Raw genomic sequence first — 18523 nt, 5'->3', positions numbered from 1 at the left:
CCCAGTAGGAGATGTGCAGGAGGCAGCTGATCGATGTTCCTCTCTCATCGATGTTTCTAACTCTCTATCTCTCTCCCTTCCTCTCTGTAAAAAATCAATAAAAAAATATATTTAAAAAAAATACACATTCCCTATGACCCAGAAATGCATCTTCTGAGCACATAACATAAAGAGATTCTTTTACAGGTCTGTAAGGAGACAGGCATGAGTGCGTGAAGGTGGGAAGGTGGAGGCATCCTGGGCATCCATTGCTGGGAGTGTGATAGGTAAGATGTGGTGAGCTGAGTGAATACCATGGAATATTATGCACAATTAGAAACAACCGGTTAGAAGTACTTATGGTAAAAAAAAAAAAAGTTCTTATGGTAAAATAGATGCTTAGAGAAAGAGTTAGAAACAGAATGACATATGCAATGATTTTTCTTAAAAACACATATTCCCAGCTGCTCTTGTCTGTGGAGTAGTCACTCTCAGTCTCACTGCTTCCCTAATAAACTCTCTCACTTTAAAAAAAAAAAAGATTCCCACAAATAACAATTATGTCTTGTCAGAATACATGAAAATAAAAAGATATATACTAGCACAATTGTATATGGAAGGAAGGGGATAAGAATAGGGTAAGAGCCGAAACCGGTTTGGCTCGGTGGATAGAGCGTCGGCTTGCGGACTGAGGGGTCCCAGGTTCGATTCCGGTCAAGGGCATGTACCTGGGTTGCGGGCACATCCCCAGTGGGAGATGTGCAGGAGGCGGCTGATCGATGTTTCTCTCCCATCGATGTTTCTGGCTCTCGGTCTCTCTCCCTTCCTCTCTGTGAAGAATCAATAAAATATATTTAAAAAAAAAAAAAAAAAAGGGTAAGAACCCTGGCCAGTGTGTCGCAGTGGTTAGAGTATCTGCCAGAGCATCAAAGGGTAGATGGTTCAATTCCCAGTCAAATTCATGTACCTGAGTTGCAGGTTTGATCCCCCGTCCTGGTCAGGGCCTCTCTCTCCCCCCTCTCCTCTTCCTTCCCTTCTTTTCTCTATCACTAAAAAATCAATGGAAAAAATATCCTCAGGTGAGGATTAACAAAAGAAAAAGAAAGGTTAAAAAATAAAATAAACTTTATGAATGAAATACTCTATTCTGCTTAAAACTCTTCCATGACTCCCCATTGGAGACACATACGTAAAGTTCGAATCTCTTAGATTAGCTCTGAAGACCCAAGATTCAGCCTTCTGTCTTCCCATTGAGTCCCTGCCCATCCAGGCCCCAAACATTCCTCCTGACAGGTCTTCCTGACGCTGGTCTGAATTGTCCAATACAGAAACCACTAGCTATATTTCAAGAGCAATGGCTAGTGGATACTGTATTAGCACAGATACAGAATATTCATCAACACAGTTCTAGTAAATAGTGCTACTACAGAACTATCTATATTTTTAATACGTTTTTATTGATTTTAGAGAGCGAGGGAAAGGGAAAGAGAAACATTGATGAGAAACATCGATTGGCTGTCTCCTGCACACCCCTTACTGGGATTGAACCTAAAACCCGGCATGTGCCCTGACCGGGAATTGAACTGGTGACCTCTAGGTTCGGGGTGGATTCTCAACCACTGAGCCACACTGGCCAGACCAGATCTATCTCTATAAATCTTAACTTTCATGATAATAAATCATCTGTTCTCTAATTTCACTGACATTTACTGAGTACCATTTTCTGACCATGAAGTGAGGAAGGCAAGTGCACCAATAACTAATGGTAATTGCAGTGCTTGTTAGCAACTCTGTGACTTCTAAAAATATTTCAGATAGTTTACAATAAAATATGCATATTCATTTATTTCAACAAATATATACTGAGTATCTACTGTGTGCCAGGTATGATAAAAGGTGCTGGGGATATAGTGGTGAATAAGACATACAAGATTCCTGCCCTCATATGACTCACAGTCTAGTAAACAAGACAGTGTATCTGTTTAGTTACATGTGCTAATTATAGATACAATAAAAGCCCTGAAGGAAATGCACAGACTGGTGTGACAGAGAAGGATGTGTGTGTGTGGGGGTTAATCTAGATTAGGCTGTCAAGAAGACACTGCCAGGATGCGGGTCACAGCTTAAACTGACCTGAAGGCTGAGGAGAAGACAGCTAAATGAAGGGATGAGGGAAGAGAGTTTGAGGCACATGAAACAACTAGTGCAAAGGCCCTGAGGCAGCAGAGACCTGAATTTATTAGAGGGAAAAATTTAGTGAATAAGGAGGAGGGTAAAGTAGGCAGAGCCAGATCCACCAAATGGATGTATTCCAAGCATGATGGCAAGTCTTTGAAGGGTTTTAAAAGGGGGATTGAGTCATGTGGCCTGATGAACTTATTTTTAAAGCATTTTTAGGTTCACAGCAAAATTGGGCAGAAGATACAGAAATTTCTCATATACCCCCCTCCATGCACAATCTTCCCTACTTAATTTATTTTTTAAATATTTGGCTACTCTGTGGAAATAAGTTGGAGGGAGGCAGAGATGCTGGGAGCATGGGTTAGTGTGGGGGCAGTGAGGATGGAGAGATGTAGACCAGCATGAAGTATGTTTTGGAAACAGTGTGTGCAGGACTTGGTGGAATGGATGTGTGGGAATGTGTGAAAAGGAATCAAGGAACCTGGGTTTTTAGCTTAGGTGACCTTTGCTGGGTGATGATGCTATTTACTTCAGTGAGAAACCCTAGAGGAGGAACATAGTCAGGAGTTTGGTTTGAAACACCCAGGAGGAGAGCTCAAGCCAGCAGTTGGAGCCCTAGTGGAGTAGCTCAAGTGGTTAGAGCAGCGGTTCTCAACCTGTGGGTCGCGACCCCTTTGGGGGTCGAACGACTCTTTCACAGGGGTCGCCTAAGACCATCGGAAAACACATATATAATTACATATTGTTTTTGTGATTAATCACTATGCCTTAATTATGTTCAATTTGTAACAATGAAAATACATCCTGCATATCAGATATTTACATTACGATTCATAACAGTAGCAAAATTACAGTTATGAAGGAGCAACGAAAATAATTTTATGGTTGGGGGTCACCACAACATGAGAAACTGTATTAAAGGGTCGCGGCATTAGGAAGGTTGAGAACCATTGGGTTAGAGAGCATCGTCCCATACACCAATGTGGGTTTGATCTCAGGTCAGGGCACATATAAAAATCAACCGATGCCCTGGCTGGTTTGGCTCAGTGGATAGAGCGTCAGCCTGCGGACTGAAGGGTCCCAGGTTCGATTCCAGCCAAGGGCACATGCCTGGGTTGCGGGCTTGATCCCCAGTGGGGGGCATGCAGGAGGCAGCCAATCAATGATTCTCTCTTATCATTGATGTTTCTCTCTCTCTCCTCCCTTCTTCTCTAAAAAATCAATAAAATATTTTTTAAAACATCAACCAGTGGATAATACATAAATAAGTGGAATGAAGAATCTCTCTCCATACCTCATCTCCCTCTCTTCCCCTTTCTTTCTCAGATCAAGCCTATATAATAAAAGGGTAATATGCAAAGATTACTATGATGTGCACTGACCACCAGGGGGCAGACGCTCAAGGCAGGAGCTGCCCCCTAGTGGTCAGTGTGCTCCCACAGGGGGAGCTCCGCTCAGCCAGAAGCCTGGCTCATGGCTGGCCAGTGCAGCTTTGACAGCAGGAGCCTTGCCCACCTCCACAGCAGCACTAAGGATGTCCAGCTGATGGCTTAGGAGCAGCCAGACATCCCCTGAGGGCTCCTGGACTGCAAAAGGGCCCAGGCCGGGCTGAGGAGGTCCCCCCGCCCCATAGTGCACGAATGTCATGCACCAGCCTCCAGTTTAAAATAATTTAACAAAGCAGGCAGTTGGAGGCAGGAGTCTGCAACTCAGGAGACAGAACTGGAGTCCTGCCTTTGGAGTCCTGAGTACAGATGAGGCTTATAGCCCTAGGGTTGGTGAGCTCTCTACAAGGTACTAGTAAGTGTTAATCTCTCTATTCTCTTAGATGAGGAAATGGTCTCAGAGAGGCTAAGGGACACCCCAAAGTTAAAGAAGCACTGAGGGCCCAGGAGTGGGAAAGGCATGACGACTATGTCAAATACAGGAGGCCTGCAGGGGCTATGGGAAGGAACAGCTGGGACAGGTAGGTTGGCACCTAACTCTGGCAGGCCTTGAATCCCTGCAGAAACTTGTTCTGAATTGAGTGGCCCTGCATGGTTGTCTGAAGCCATCTACTAGTACTGGGTTCTTGGTTGAATTGAATCATCTCAGAGACTGCTGTCATTGGTGGGGATCTAGGCTTCCCTTCCCTGGCAGACTCCCGAGGGCAGTGAGGGTGGTGGGTATTTTTCTGGACCGGCAGATCTGTGTGGCCTCTCAAATCAAACTCTGACATGACAGCTCAGTCTGGGGAACCAAGGTCGCCCATAAGATGGACGGCTCAGGTGAACTGTGGGGCTGACTTGGAGGACTGTTTTCTCCAGGGTGGCGGGAGGGGGGACTCCCTCTTCTGTAAATAGGCAGGAGACTTGGGCCTCAAGCCAGGGAGAGGAGGGATCCTCTTCTTGTATAAGTTACATCTGTAAGGCTGGTCTCCCCCCTTTGTAGAGTTTAGGATTTGGTGAATCCCACTTGTCTCTGAGCCATCCAGCCACCTCCCTTCAAAGAAATTGAGAGCACCAGTGCCAAAAGAATCAGATATTCTAAGCTGGACCAAGCACCCTGAGGAGGAGAGGAGGCGAGGAGGCAAGCACAGGAGGGAGAAGACATGCAGGCCTCCGGCCTGTTTCCTGAAGTGTGCCAGGAGTGTATTCTTTAATCTCTAACTTCAAACTCCCATCCCACTGTTTTACAACATTCTTTTTTTAAAAAAATATATATTTTATTTATTTTTTACAGAGAGGAAGGGAGAGAGATAGTTAGAAACATCGATGAGAGAGAAACATCGATCAGTTGCCTCCTGCACACTCCCTACTGGAGATGTGCCTGCAACCAAGGTACATGCCCTTGACCGGAATCGAACCTGGGACCTTACAGTCCACAGGCTGATGCTCTATCCACTGAGCAAAACTGGTCAGAGCACAACATTCTTTTTTAAGAATCATTATATTTATTGAATTTTCAATCAAGTGGGAGAACAAAATGCAAATTAAATGGAATGTTTACAAATAAACCAGTACAAACTAATGTGCAGTCAGATGAAACCATAAGACTTAATATCCTAAAACCAAAGAAATGACTAAATAAGCCATTAAGCAGCTAAAGTGTGTCATAAACTTTTTTACTGGAACTCATACTTGACTCATTATGAAGCCTCTTTAATCTTCAACCAAAAGATCAACTGATTCTTATAGTGTGGTGTTTAACTTGTTCACTTGTTCCAGTTACTACCTCAAAGCTTAGTGTATAAAATACAACTATTTTATTAGGTTCATGGATCCTATAGCTTAGGATTTGGACATGAATGGCCTGATGATGTTGGCTTGTCTCTGCACAATGCCCATGGTCTCAGCAAGGACAACTCACATGCCTCGTGTCTAGAACTGTTGACAGGAGTCCTTATGCATGGCCTTACCATATAGCTTCGGTTTCCTAACAGCCTGGAATATGTTAGTTGGATTTCCTGCATGATAGTCCAGGGCATCAGGTGCAAGTGTGTAAAAAAATATATAAGGTAATAGCCTGTTTGGCCCAGTGGATAGAGCGTTGGCCTGCAGACCAAAGTGTCCCTGGTTAGATTCCGGTCAAGGGCACGTACAACAGTATCAGGGCTCCTCCCCTGCTCGAGCCCTGATGAGGGCACATGCAGAAGGCAACCAATCGATGTGTTTCTCTCACATGGATATGTCTCTCTGTTTTTCCCACTCTCTCTAAAAATCAATGGAAAAATATCCTCAGGTGAGGATTAAAAAAATAAAACAATAAGGTGAAAGCTGCATCACTCTTCATGACTCAGCCTTTTAAGGCCACATGGCATCACTTTCACCCTATGCTTTGGCCAAAGCAACCAGAAGCCTGCCCAGATCCATCAGACTTCTTGATGGGGAATGGAAGGTCACACAGGATAAGAACATGTGAGAGGAGAAATATTACTGTGACAATCTTTGGATAATACAATGGAACATGGTCTGCCCTCTCTCTAACAGTTCACCTCATTCCCATTGCAGAATGCACTACACCCTTCCCAAGACCTCCAAAGTCTCAATTAATTATGTCGTCAGGACAGTTTCAGACCTCATCCTCTAAATCAGGTCCATGTATAGATTAGGCTCCCCAGTAGTGGTTTCTCAAGTAGACTTCCTCTTGATCTGAAGACTACTTTGACTATGTATCTGAAGCATCTAAAACAAAATAGTAATTACTGGGTGTATTATGTATCATTTGTTACCAAACTGATGCATAAATGATGCGAGCTTTCATCTCCCTCTAGGAGAGCCCCCAGCACAGGAAGACCATCTACCTGAAGTGCTAAGAAGACTCAACACTCTTCCTTCCTGAATTCCTTTTGAGTTCTTGGCAGTTTCTCCTATTCAGATTGCCTCCTCCCTCCAATTCATTCATTCTATAAACACTCAGAACTGGCCATATGCCCAGCTCTGTGGTGGGTGCTGGGGGTGGAAAGACTCTGTTTATAGTCTGGAGGGGTAGACATGTTGTCTGTAAGACAAGTGCTAGGTTGGGGTCATCACAGAGGTAATGAGGCAGAAAGGAGGCCATCCAGGTCAGCCTGGGAGCGACTGGGATGGCCTCAGCGGGAGGAGAAGCTAGATCCCATTCTGAAAGGCACACAAGATGCAGCAAGGGTATCCCCTCGGATTGGAGGCCTACAGCTGAGGCCCAACCTGCCCTTTGAATCTTTCTTCTCTGAACACAGATGTCCCCTGCTCCTCACCTCCTCTTTTACATCTTGAGGTATTCTTCTTATGGTTCTAGACCAGCCAAGATGGGTTGATACCCAGCTAAGGTTTCTTTTCTTTTTTTAAGTATATTTTTATTGATTTCAGAGTGAGGAAGGGAGAGGGAGGGAGAGATATAAACATCAGTGATGAGAGAGAATCATCAACCAGCTGACGCCTACAGGACCCCCACTGGGGATCAAGCCCAAAACCTGGGCATGTGCCCTAACCAGGAATTGAAAGCTGACCTCCTGGTTCATGGATTGACGCTCAACCACTGAGCTACACCAGCTGGGCTGTTTCTTTCTCTCTCTCTCTTTTTTTTTTTTTAAATGTATTTTATTGATTTTTTACAGAGAGGAAGGGAGAGAGATAGAGAGTTAGAAACATCGATGAGAGAGAAACATCGATCAGCCGCCTCCTGCACATCTCCCACCGGGGATGTGCCCGCAACCCAGGTACATGCCCTTGACCGGAATCGAACCTAGGACCTTTCAGTCCGCAGGCCGACGCTCTATCCACTGAGCCAAACCAGTTTCGGCTCTTTCTCTTTTTTAAAATATATTTTTATTGATTTCAGAGAGGAAGGGAGGATAGAGAGATAGAAACATCAATGATGAGAGAGAATCATTGATCAGCTGCCTCCTGCACGCCCCCTACTGGGGATCGAGCCCACAACCCAGGCATGTGCCCTTGGCCGGAATTGAACCTGGGGCCCTTCAGTCCGCAGGTTGATGCTCTATCAACTGTGCCAAACCGGCTCGTTTCTTTATCTCATCCACAGAACTCCCAGATCCTTCCTCACCCTGTTGAGGGCTGATCCTTCTGATTCCTCAGCTCTAGGTCTCCACTGCCAAAAGACCTACCAGCCTTCCAGACTGGGTTTGGTCCCATCTTGGTGCTCACTCAACTCCACATTCCTTACAAAGGGCTGCGTCACACTGCTCTACAGTTGCCTGGCTTTCCCCCATTGGCCATAAAGCATGGCCCAGAGCAAGGCTTCCGAGACCACCTGGAGAGTGAATGAATGAGTGAATGAATTATCATAGTCAACACGCTATAGTCATTTGTGATTGACTCATTGAGCTTCTTTCCTCTACGAGCCGCGTCTATGTTCTGTCCCCAGCCTTGTTCCTATTCACTTGGTCCATTTCCTAAGAAATGTTCTGACTTTTCTAGCACCCAGGTTGAGCAAGATCTCATGGAGGGTGGGTAGGTCTTTTCTTCCAGGCCCAGAACAACTCCAGTCTCATTCTTTTCCACCTGCTGCCTCTTTTCTTTAACTTCCAAAGAGGCAAGGTCAGAATCACAAAGATCCCTCAGGCATCCTTCAGGGTGCTGCTCCTCCTCCCAACTCTCATTATAAACCCATCACTCACTGGTGGTAGACCCGCACTGGCCTGAGCACACAGACCAATATTAGATTTCTGTTTATTATCTGACAATCTCCTTCCCCCCAACTGTGGGGCAGAGCTCATACTGCTAAGCTCACCATCTTTGTGTCCCAAGTATCTGGTACTTAATAGACTCAGTAAATATTAACTGAATGAATGGGTAAGTGAGTGCAGTCAAGATTTCTGCTATGATCCCAGCAGCTGGGTGTTGTGAGAGCAGGTTCAAGACCTGTTCTTCTCCAAAGGGTTACCTATTTGACCATTCTCAAGGTCCATTTGATGTATTTGACTTTTATGCAAGCCCTTGAGGGTGGAAGGAAGAATAAATAGTTCCTGCCCAGGTCCCTGGATAAGGATCAGTTCACTGTGAAATATTTGTACCACAGAGAACCCCCACCTCAACCCCAATCCTTGCCTGATTTCTCTCTCTCTGGGAATTCTTTTCATCAGCTGGCTTAATTTATCTTTACATGAAACACAGAAACAGTTTACTGTGGTCTCATGTATGTTGTTAATCCTCACCCGAGGATATTTTCCCCCTATTGATTTTTAGAGAGAGTGGAAGGGAGGGGGAGAGACAGAGAGAAATATCCTCCACGAGCCTGACCAGGGCCCTGCAACCAAGGTACATGCCCTTGACCAGAAGAGAACCCAGAATGGTCTGCAGGCCAATGCTCTATCCACTGAGCCAAACTGGCTAGGGCCAAAAAATTTTGTTTTACAAAGGAAAGGGCAGGCATTTCAGAAAATTGAGTGGAAAGAGCTGGGGGTGATAGTATAATCCTATATCCTATATAATAAAAGCCTAATATGCTAGGTGTCTGGTCTTTGGGTCATCTGTTCAACCAATCAAAGCATAATATGCTAATGATATGCTAAGACTGCTCAACCACTCGCAATGATGTGCACTGACCACCAGGGGGCAGAAGATAGACCGGTCGACCAGTAGCTATGATGTGCACTGACCACCAGGGGGCAGACGCTCCAATAGGTAGGTTAGCTTGTTGCTGGGGTCTGGTGATTAGGACTGAGCTAGATGGGCTGGACATACCCTGGAGCCCTCCCATGGTCCCTCCCTGGCTGGCCAACCTCCCGGTGGTGTCCCTCGGCCTAGCCTGTGCCCTCTCCAATCTGGGACCCCCTCAGGGGATATCGGAGAGCCGGTTTCAGCCCAATCCCGCAGGCCGGGCGGAGGAACCCTACTAGTGCATGAATTCGTGCACTGGGCCTCTAGTGTGCTACCTAAATGTATTAATTCAAGCTGATGTTTGCAGCTCACATCTATCGTCACAGGATTCTTAAACAAGAACCAGATTCAGGCCCTCGCTGGTTTGGCTCAGTGGATAGAGCGGCAGCCTGTGTACTGAAGGGTCCCGAGTTGGATTCCAGTCAAGGGCACATGCCTCGGTGGGGCTGGAAACCAGTAGGGGGCGTGCAGGAGGCAGCCCATCGGTGATTCTCATTGATGTTTCTATCTCCTTCTCCCTTCCTCTCTGAACTTGGTCGAGTTATTATGTTCAATAAAAATATTTAAAAAGAATAAAAGAACCAGATTCAGGATTTTGGATTCTAATGCCAGATGGTTCGTTGCTGGTCTTGTTCACCTAGCTTACTGAAGCCAACCAAGAAGCCGCGAAGGTGGTCTGGACACCTAGGAACTGGTGGGAGACCGAAAGTTTTCAGGAAATGCAGTTTTCTCCTCTAGAACGAGGGCCGGGTTAATGCATCCCAAGAGACAGCTTGTTTCCATCTTCATGGACATCCTCTATGATTTATGAGAACGTCAGTGGAATTTAACATACCATTCTTATAATTTTTTTTCTAAGTGTGCTCGAAGAGAATTGTTTTTGGAGACCACCGAGAACAGTTGGCGTGAGGGGAAAGAGAAATTACAAATAAGTATCCTAATTCAGAATTCAGAGGTAGAGCAGCCCCTGCGTGAGCCGTAGGGACCAATGCGGATCAAGCGTTTAAACAAGATGGTGGCCGCGGCAGGGCCGCTCTATCTTTCCGGATGAAACTCTATGGCAGAGCGGGGCGCAGAGCTGAAGCTGAGAGGGGTGATAAGCCCACCACACTGGCGCCTGGGAAGACCGGAGCGCAGGGCGCTCCGCTGCGCATGTGTGACTGGGCCGGAGGCCGGCTGGGGGGGCGGGGGCGGGCTTGAGACAAGGAGCCCACCCCACACGGCAAGTTTTCTGAAACGTGTGAGTCGTTTAGGTCCAGTTACAGCCGTGGTGGGGCGTTTCCTACAACGCATGCGTTCTAGACGAGGCTAACGATACGGTGGCGTGGTCTTTTCAACGTCCGGCGTACAAACGACGTCTGAGGTGGAAGGGGTGGTCAAGCTTCCCAATACACATGCGCTTTGTGGCCGAGGCGTTTCCTTCAGAGGGTGCGGAGTCTAGGGCTCCTTATTGCGCAGGCGCAAGAACTGTCCGGTAGGGCTAGTGGTCTGTCACGGGGAGGGAAGAGGAGGTTAAAGGATTAAAAAACCGGGTGCGCCTGCGCGTTGCCTACTAGTGGGCTGAACTCAGGATTTCTGAGGGGCGGAGTCACGTATACACGTCATTGGATGGGTAGGTGGGAGGGAGGATGGAGCCTGGGGAGGATCTTTGCGCTTGCGCAGTGCGGGGGTGGAGGGCGGAGGAGCTAGATAGCACGCTTGCGCGGCTGTCACAGGGCTGCTTGGTTGGTCAGTGGGGAGTCGGCGCCTGCGTACTAAGACCCGTGTGCAGCAGCGGCGGCGGCGGCGGCGGCGACGGCGGCAGCGGGCTCAGAGGCAGCGGTTGGGCTCGCGGCGAGCGGACGGGGTCGAGTTATTGCGTTCGCGCGAGGTGAGAGCGGGCAGGGCGCGCGTGCGCGGAACCTTGACTTGGGTCTGGGAGTAGAGATGGAACTGCGCGGGGGTCGGGGAGGGGGCAGAAGGGAGCGGCGGTGGCCGCCGCCGGGGTCCGGTCGGCGAGCGGCGCGAGGTGCGGAAAGGCGCGGGTGCGTGCCCTGGTTAGCGCGTGCGGTGACGGTTGGGTCCTGCCGGGTGACGTTGGAGCGACGCAGGGCGGGGGACGGCGAGCCGCGAGGCCGCCACGCGGGAGAGGCCGCCAGGCGGTCACGCCGGGGCGAGGGCCGGGGGCCAGATCGGCCCGGCGGGACAAGGGTACCTGGGCGGTTGAGAACCAGGCGCCGCGCGGCCACGTGAGGTGGGGGAGGGGGCTATTCGGTGAGAGGGCATTTAGGGGGGGCTGGCGGCCAGCGGGGGGAGGGGAGGCGGCGTGGCTCCGGACTGGCGCGGCCTTTGAGGAGGGGGCAGCTGCGGCACCGGAAGTGCCCCGTACGGAAGGCTGCCCTCGGGGTCAGAGGCCGCATGGCCAAACGTGGACTGGGTCCGCATGGCAGCGCGGGGACCCCTCCCCCCAAGTCCCGGCCACCGGAAGCCCCGGGCGGCCACATGGGCGGGAGTCGGCAACCCTCAGCGCGGGGAGAGCGGGTCCTCGTGGGCGCCTAAGGGCGCTTGGGAATTGGAGGAGTGGGAGAAGCCGGAGGCCCGGACCGCGATCACCGAGAGCGCCCACTGCGGGCATATGTTAGCGCGCTCCCACCTCGTGGGCCCCGGGAGCGCTCCCCCAAACCTCAGGTGAAGTGAGGGGGGCCAGCCAGGTGTAAGTGACACTGGTCCTTGCTAGGAAGTCAGAGAAATGGAGAAAACGAGGGCGATTGGACGGGAGCCCAACTCAGTGGTGCTGACAGCGCCTTAAAGTCCGGGGCGGATGAGTTCCCCGCTGTTCTGGGTGCTCAGAGCCTTGTCACTGTCTCCCCCGATGTGTGTGTTTTGGGGAGTTCTGGCTTTAGAGTCTTAATTCTACTAACCTAGTATAAGTTATAGTACTAATTACTACCAGTCTTTTGCTTTCGTTTTATTGTCATTCACCACTCCCCACTCCCTCACTTTCTACTGACTTACAGGCCCCGTCTGAAAAGCCGACAGGACCGGAGCATCTTGGGAAAAGTGGGAGGGCCCTCGAGGAGACGCTGGGTTCCTGGGTTCCCCTTGGGAAACAAGATTGAGGTGTTTGGCAGGGGGATCAGTTAGAAAACAACTTTACTTTCTCCCCCTTGGCTGCATCGACAAATGCCTGTTGGAGAGGCGGGAATCCCCCAAAGAGCCCTGTGGTTTCCTGTACCAATGACTAGCTTGTGTGTGGACAGGGTGGGGGGGGGGTGTAACAGAGACGGGTGGGGCCCTGCCCTCCGGTATCCACCCGCCCTTCTCCCCTCCGCATTAGCCCCGCCCTTTGGCTGGCTCAGAGCTGCTCACCTAATTATAGCCCTGGTTATGTGTGGGCTAAAGGGGTAGTTGGTTTCAGTGGCAAGTAGCACCTGAGTCCTCGTCCTCCCCAGGGATTAGGTCTTTGCCCATCTCAGATTTGACATCCTAATGCCCCCAAACTTCTTTTCCCAAGTCCCCTTTAACTTTCAGTTGGGGTGGGGATCCAGCTTATTCTCCCCAACAGGAGTTCTTGAGTATTTGTGATTCCAATCAGTATTTAATTTAGGAATTTGTATTTTATTTTAAGTGGGAAATGGAATAAACATCTGGAATGAAAATGAAGCAGTTTCTAGAGAGTGGGATAAAGTGGAGACACTTAGCCTCCATCCTTGCTGACCCCAGTTTTTTTCTTGACTAGTTGGAATCGAAGCCTCTTAAAATGGCAGATGATTTGGACTTCGAGACAGGAGATGCAGGGGCCTCAGCCACCTTCCCAATGCAGTGCTCAGCATTACGGAAGAATGGCTTTGTGGTGCTCAAAGGACGGCCATGTAAGATTGTGGAGATGTCCACCTCCAAGACTGGCAAGCACGGCCATGCCAAGGTTAGAATTCCACCTCTTCACATCTTGCCTTCCCCACATTTCCCATGCTCATGGGGCTCCTGGCAGCAAGCTATCAGCAGTCCTAGCCTTCTGTTTACTCTTTTCCTTTTTATTGTCCAGTTCTGTTCAGCACTCAGCCCCGATACCGTTCTTTCTACACTTGCTACCAGCCTTGAGCCTCTTCCACCATCGTTCTGTGATAACTCCCTCTATAACTTCTCTTGGTGGTCCATGGTCCTTTGTGCTCTGGCTATTTAGCTGCTCCATCCTTATTCATGGCTTCCACTTTTTCTGTTGGTCTTTCTTTGCTTGAATCTCTATAGGTGCTCTTTATTCCTATCACTTTGCCCAGGGTTTCTTCAATCCTAATGAACTGTAGCCTTCCCTGAAGGGGGCCAGGGTAGCTGCCCCCTCTCCTTGAGTTAATAGAGCCTCCTTGCCCATTGGGTCCTAACATTCTTGCCCAGTGCTTTCCTTGGCACTTCAGACTTATTTTTTCCTCAAAAGTTCAATCCTGTCTTCTGTTGACTTGGCATTAATCCTGGGTTCCCCCTGTTGTCCTAGATTCTTCTATTTCATGTTTTTCTTATTTCCTAATTGCTTTGTTCTTTCTGATTTACCTAAGTAATTTTTTTCTTTTCAGCTCTCTTCCTTTCTCAGTCCTTCCTGTATTCTCAGCGCTTTCCCTTCTACCTTATTTTCCAAGTTCTTGGCCTTTTATTCACCAATGATTTGATAAGCTTGAGGTCACTGACTACTCCAAAGCTGGCCTACATTTTCCCTTGTGCTGTCAATCTAGTCTCGATGGTGGTCTTTTCCCCTCAGGTTCCTTTTGGAAGTTTTAGTATTTCTTGAATTTATGGCTCATTACCAATTCCCCTAATCTTTGCCCAATCTAGTCTGACTTCCCTCGCCAGCCAGGGACAACTTAAACTTGATCTCCTCCATCCTGAAGTTTAGTTGGGTTTCTCTTTGATGTGATGCATACATACAGGTCCACCTGGTTGGTATTGACATCTTTACTGGGAAGAAATATGAAGATATCTGCCCGTCAACTCATAATATGGACGTTCCCAACATCAAAAGGAATGATTTCCAGGTATGTGGATGGTCTTGGTGTAGGGTTAGTCAGTTGGGGTGGGGGCGCAGATACTGATTGATCAGAAGAGCTTGTGCTGGGAGGAGAGGGTATTTGGTATGTCAGACCCTGTCTCCTCAACCTTCAGCTTTCTTCCCTCTTTTCCCCCAGCTGATTGGCATCCAGGATGGGTATCTATCACTGCTCCAGGACAGCGGGGAGGTGCGAGAGGACCTTCGTCTGCCTGAGGGAGACCTTGGCAAGGAAATTGAGCAGAAGTACGACTGTGGAGAGGAGATCCTGGTATAGTGCCCCACCCACTTTCTTTTGTGCCCAGCTTTGTTCCTTGTGCTTGGTCCCTGAGCTCAGACTTCTGATTCTCCCTTTTGCTCCCTGAAGATTACAGTGCTGTCTGCCATGACGGAGGAGGCAGCTGTTGCAATCAAGGCCATGGCAAAATAACTGGCTCCCAGGTAAGTGTGACAAACTCCCCCTCAAGTCCCCTTCACATACTTTGTGGATGCTTTAATCTTAATTGTTCTAGGCTTTCTGACCCCTAAGCCTTCCTCCTGTTAAAGGTATTATCCTGTCTTACCTGGTTTCTCTTTTGTACCCAGGGTGGCGGTGGTGGCGCAGTGATCCTCGAGCCTGCAGAGGCCCCCTCCCCCAGCCTGGCTCAGCTCTGGCCCCGGCCCTTGGCTGGACTCCTACACAATTTATTTGATGTTTTATTTTGGTTTCCTCCACCCCCTCAAACTGTTGGGGAGCCCCTGCCCTTCACCCTGCTCCCTTGGCCAGGAGTGAGTGAGCCATGGCCTTGGTGAAGCTGCCTTCCTCTTCTCCCCTCACACTACAGCCCTTGTGGGGGAGATGGGGTGGGTGCTGCTTGTGGTTTAGGTTTTTTTTTTTTTTTTTTTTTTTTTTTAAATTCTGGAATCAGCCGTGGATTCTGGCAAATGGTCCGTGTGCCCTCCCCCCCCACTCATCCCTGGTCTGGTCCCTTTTCCGGTCCCTGTTCCTATAGCCCTTTACCCCAAGCACCACCCCCACAGACTGGGGACCAGCTCCTTCCCCATGCCTATGTCTCTCCCCAAATCCCTTTAGCAGGAGAGGGAAGAGGAGGAGAGGAAAGGGGACCTGCCCCCCTCCTCAGGCATCTGGGAGGGCCCTGCCCCCATGGGCTTCACCCTTTCCTGTGGGCTCTCACCCTGACACATTTGTTAAAATCAAACCTGAATAAAACTACAAGTTTAATATGAAGCCCCAACTTGGCTACTTTGAATAAATGGGTATTTGCTAACTAGAAGGGAAAACTTGGGAACCAAAAATAGATTATAGATGAGACTGTGACAATGAGTTCATCACAATCAACCCACTGTCCCTAGTCCGGGAACACTAACTTGCCATGGACCTGACCTATCCCCCACCCTTTAAGCAGCCCTGGCCTAGTCCAGGTGGGGTGAACACAAACAGTAGTAGCCAGGGGCGATGGCAGATAGATTTTATTGGCCTGGGACATACCAGGGACTCTCACCCAAGGTAGGGGGTGGGGTGAAGTTGAAGATGAAATTTGATGGTCACTTGTGATAGAATCTTGGGTTCTGGCTGTGTTGGAGGAATGGGAGTCGGGGGCCAGGTTGGCTAGTAGCAGCAAAGCTGGACTGGTGGTGATGAAAGGGGGGTTTGTCAGTGTGCGTGTTCTCCCTTCTGCTCCACACCCATATAACCACCCCCAAGGAAGAAGGGAAGACCATGGGTGTGGGCCTGTCCTACCCAATCCTGTTTTCCATGCAGTGCAGAGACTGACAGGTACGATTATCACCCTTACCTTGCCTGCTGGTTGCATCTGCACAGGGAGCTGGGGGGAGGCGAGGAGTCCAGGGGCTGGATGTAGAGCTTGGGGATGCATGGGGCGCAGGGAGGACTGCAGAGAACAGAGTCAGAACCTGTGGCAGCCTGGGGTTCCCCATAGCAAAACCCTTCCCCTGATCTCCCAAGCTTCACACTCACTGAGTCAGAGAAGCCAGTTTGCTGGTTAGCATGTTCCATTTGCTTTTGTAGGGACAGGGCACCACCAGGCTGGAGGAACCCTAGGTGGGAAAGAAGGGTGTGTGAAGTGAGTAGAGAACGGGAAAGGGAGAACTTGTGGAACCAGGGTCCCTGAATGGGGTGTTATCACCTGTCTGGGTGGGCTGGAAGTGGCTGTGCACAGCATAGGGCTGTGGCTGTGGCTGAGACAAGTACTGCACTGCAGGAAAGGCTGAAGGTGCTGAAAAAGATAGGAAGCACAGCCATCAGAACCTCGCTTTAGTCTGTTCACAGCACTCTAACCCTCTGGGCCTCGAAAGTACCCCCTCCCCTCTTTTCCCACCACTCACCTCTGAGCTGCTGACTAGGGCTATAGGCCGGTTGGGCGGGTCCATAGTGAGGTGGGGGCTGAGCAGTCCCATAGGCACCACCTGGGCTGCCTTGGAACTGCCCGTGCTCTGGGGTCCCTGTGAAGGCTGCAGAGCCCACATAATGCCGGGTCTAAGGAGGAGGAGAACTCGCTGTAAACTGGAAAGCAGAATCTCAGTGGACTGTGTGCTCCCGTTTGTCTCCGTACATGTCAGTGTCACTCCCTGCGGGAGTAGCGGTTAGCAAGGTGGTGGAAGTAGTAGGGGAAACACCAATCTGACTCCTCTTACTGTAAGCACTTGGGGTCCGAACATCTGTTTGGCTCTGTCCGCTGCCATGAGGGTGCCTGGGCGATTGTGTCCTCCAGGGCTCCCTAGAGAGGGAGAGGGGCTTCATGATGCTGACATGCAGTCTACAAGACCCAGGAGGGCCCACGGACAGGTGGTTCCTGTAACCCTCACCCTGCATGCTGAGGAGATGAGTTCCCGTGTGAACAGTCAGGCTCTGTGGGTATGCGGCTGATGTCAGAGTCGTCAAGTCACTAGAGGGAAAGGAAGGCAGGTCAAACATCAAGGACAAGTGCCCTCTTGCCACAAACACCGATCTTTTGTTACCTGACTCCATCTATACGTTTTGCCCAATTTTAATTTTAGCTCCAATCCCACCTCTGCTCTTTTCGCCTCCGTTTTTCTTCCTCATGTAAAACTTTCTTGAGCTGCAGGAAAAGCTGGTGCTTCTCCTCCTGAAGGGCCAAAAGCTTCTCTTGCAGCTTCAGGATCTGGAAAAAGGGAGGGAAAAGAAGAAGGTAGGAGAGCCAAGGGAGGAAAGCGCTGGGAAAGATGGACTACACATACCTGTTCTTTGGTTTCCTCTAAGGACATTCTCTCTTCCATCTCCTTTTTCTTTCGTCTCTCCTGCTCTTCCTTCATCTTCTGTTCCATCATCTTGTCTACTTCTTCTTCCTCTGGAGGAAGGGTCACACAGGGAAAGGGGCGGAATGGTTAATTAGAATGTTAGCGACTGAAGCCAGCAAAAATGGTTATCCCAGTGCTCTCGATAAGAGGCTTCCGATCGCTGCAGGGGGACGCAGAGGTAAGGTTCACTAGGTGCTCTCCAAGGTCCTTCCCGGCTGAGGAATTCTGCAGGTCAGACCTGGCGGCTCGAACTCCCACCACCACGGGGCTGTTCCACCCCCTCCTAGCTTCTGCCGCCGCCGCACTGATCGGCCCGAGGTGGGGCCTGGAACAGCGGTGTCCACGGGCGTGTGCCCTCCCGCCTTGGCCCCGGCTCACCCTGCCGCTTGCGCTCCCGCTCCATCATGATGTGCCGGTGCAACGCCCTGGCCATGGCGTTGGAAAGCTTGGGGCGCTCCAGGAGCGCAGGCATGGTGCTGCCGGGCTCGCACGGGCTGTGGGCGCCCGGCTCTGTCGCTGACTGCCAGGCCTCGGACTGGGCCTGCGGGTAGCGAGCGCTCAGGGACAAGCGCGCCTGCTCGGCCGAGACCGAAGTCCGCCCACCGCCCCGGTCACGTGTCGGGGACCCGCCGCCCCGCGCCGCCCGACCGCGGGGCCGCCCCCCGCTGCTCCAGCGCGCACGCGCACGTAGGGGTTTCTAGCCTCGGGGCTCTCGCCTCCGGCCCCACCGGCGACCCCGGCCCCTCCCTACCCTCTTTCTCTGCGCTTCGCTCCGCACTGCGCGCCTTGGCCATACGTCACATCCGGTAACTGGGCTTAATCCTTCCGGGTTCACAGCCGGGGCTTTAAGGATTGGGCGGAAGGAAAAGGCGGAAGTGTCGAGGACGGGTGCCTGTGGCGTCCAAACTCCTCCACTGGGCCCGCCCCACGCCGACCAGCCCTGGACTCCCATTCTGGTCCCGCGGTTGGGCCCGACGAGACGGGCCAGGAA

The 18523-nt window shown here is 50.3% G+C and overlaps 2 protein-coding genes across 2 annotated transcripts; one reads left to right on the top strand and one right to left on the bottom strand.

Moving 5' to 3' along the window:
- Positions 1-10905: 10905 nt before the first annotated feature.
- Positions 10906-15481, top strand: EIF5A (eukaryotic translation initiation factor 5A). Its single transcript, XM_081110269.1, has 6 exons — positions 10906-11109; positions 12958-13143; positions 14138-14242; positions 14393-14524; positions 14621-14694; positions 14839-15481. Exons 2-5 carry the CDS (start codon positions 12979-12981, stop codon positions 14681-14683), a joined length of 465 nt encoding a protein of 154 aa, XP_080966395.1. The 5' UTR covers positions 10906-11109; positions 12958-12978; the 3' UTR covers positions 14684-14694; positions 14839-15481.
- A 219-nt stretch (positions 15482-15700) lies between these two features.
- GPS2 (G protein pathway suppressor 2) lies at positions 15701-18492 on the bottom strand. Its single transcript, XM_081110268.1, has 11 exons — positions 18284-18492; positions 17911-18073; positions 17473-17582; positions 17284-17396; positions 17080-17159; positions 16909-16991; positions 16600-16750; positions 16401-16490; positions 16232-16311; positions 16050-16145; positions 15701-15882 (listed from the first exon to the last, which is right to left on the bottom strand). Exons 1-11 carry the CDS (start codon positions 18482-18484, stop codon positions 15799-15801), a joined length of 1251 nt encoding a protein of 416 aa, XP_080966394.1. The 5' UTR covers positions 18485-18492; the 3' UTR covers positions 15701-15798.
- Between the last annotated feature and the right edge of the window lie 31 nt (positions 18493-18523).

Source organism: Myotis nattereri (assembly GCF_964212035.1).
Source record: "Myotis nattereri genome assembly, chromosome: 16".
Lineage (NCBI taxonomy): Eukaryota > Metazoa > Chordata > Mammalia > Chiroptera > Vespertilionidae > Myotis > Myotis nattereri.
The sequence above is the reverse complement of the archived record's forward strand: the minus strand, read 5'-3'. Positions and strand labels throughout refer to the sequence as shown.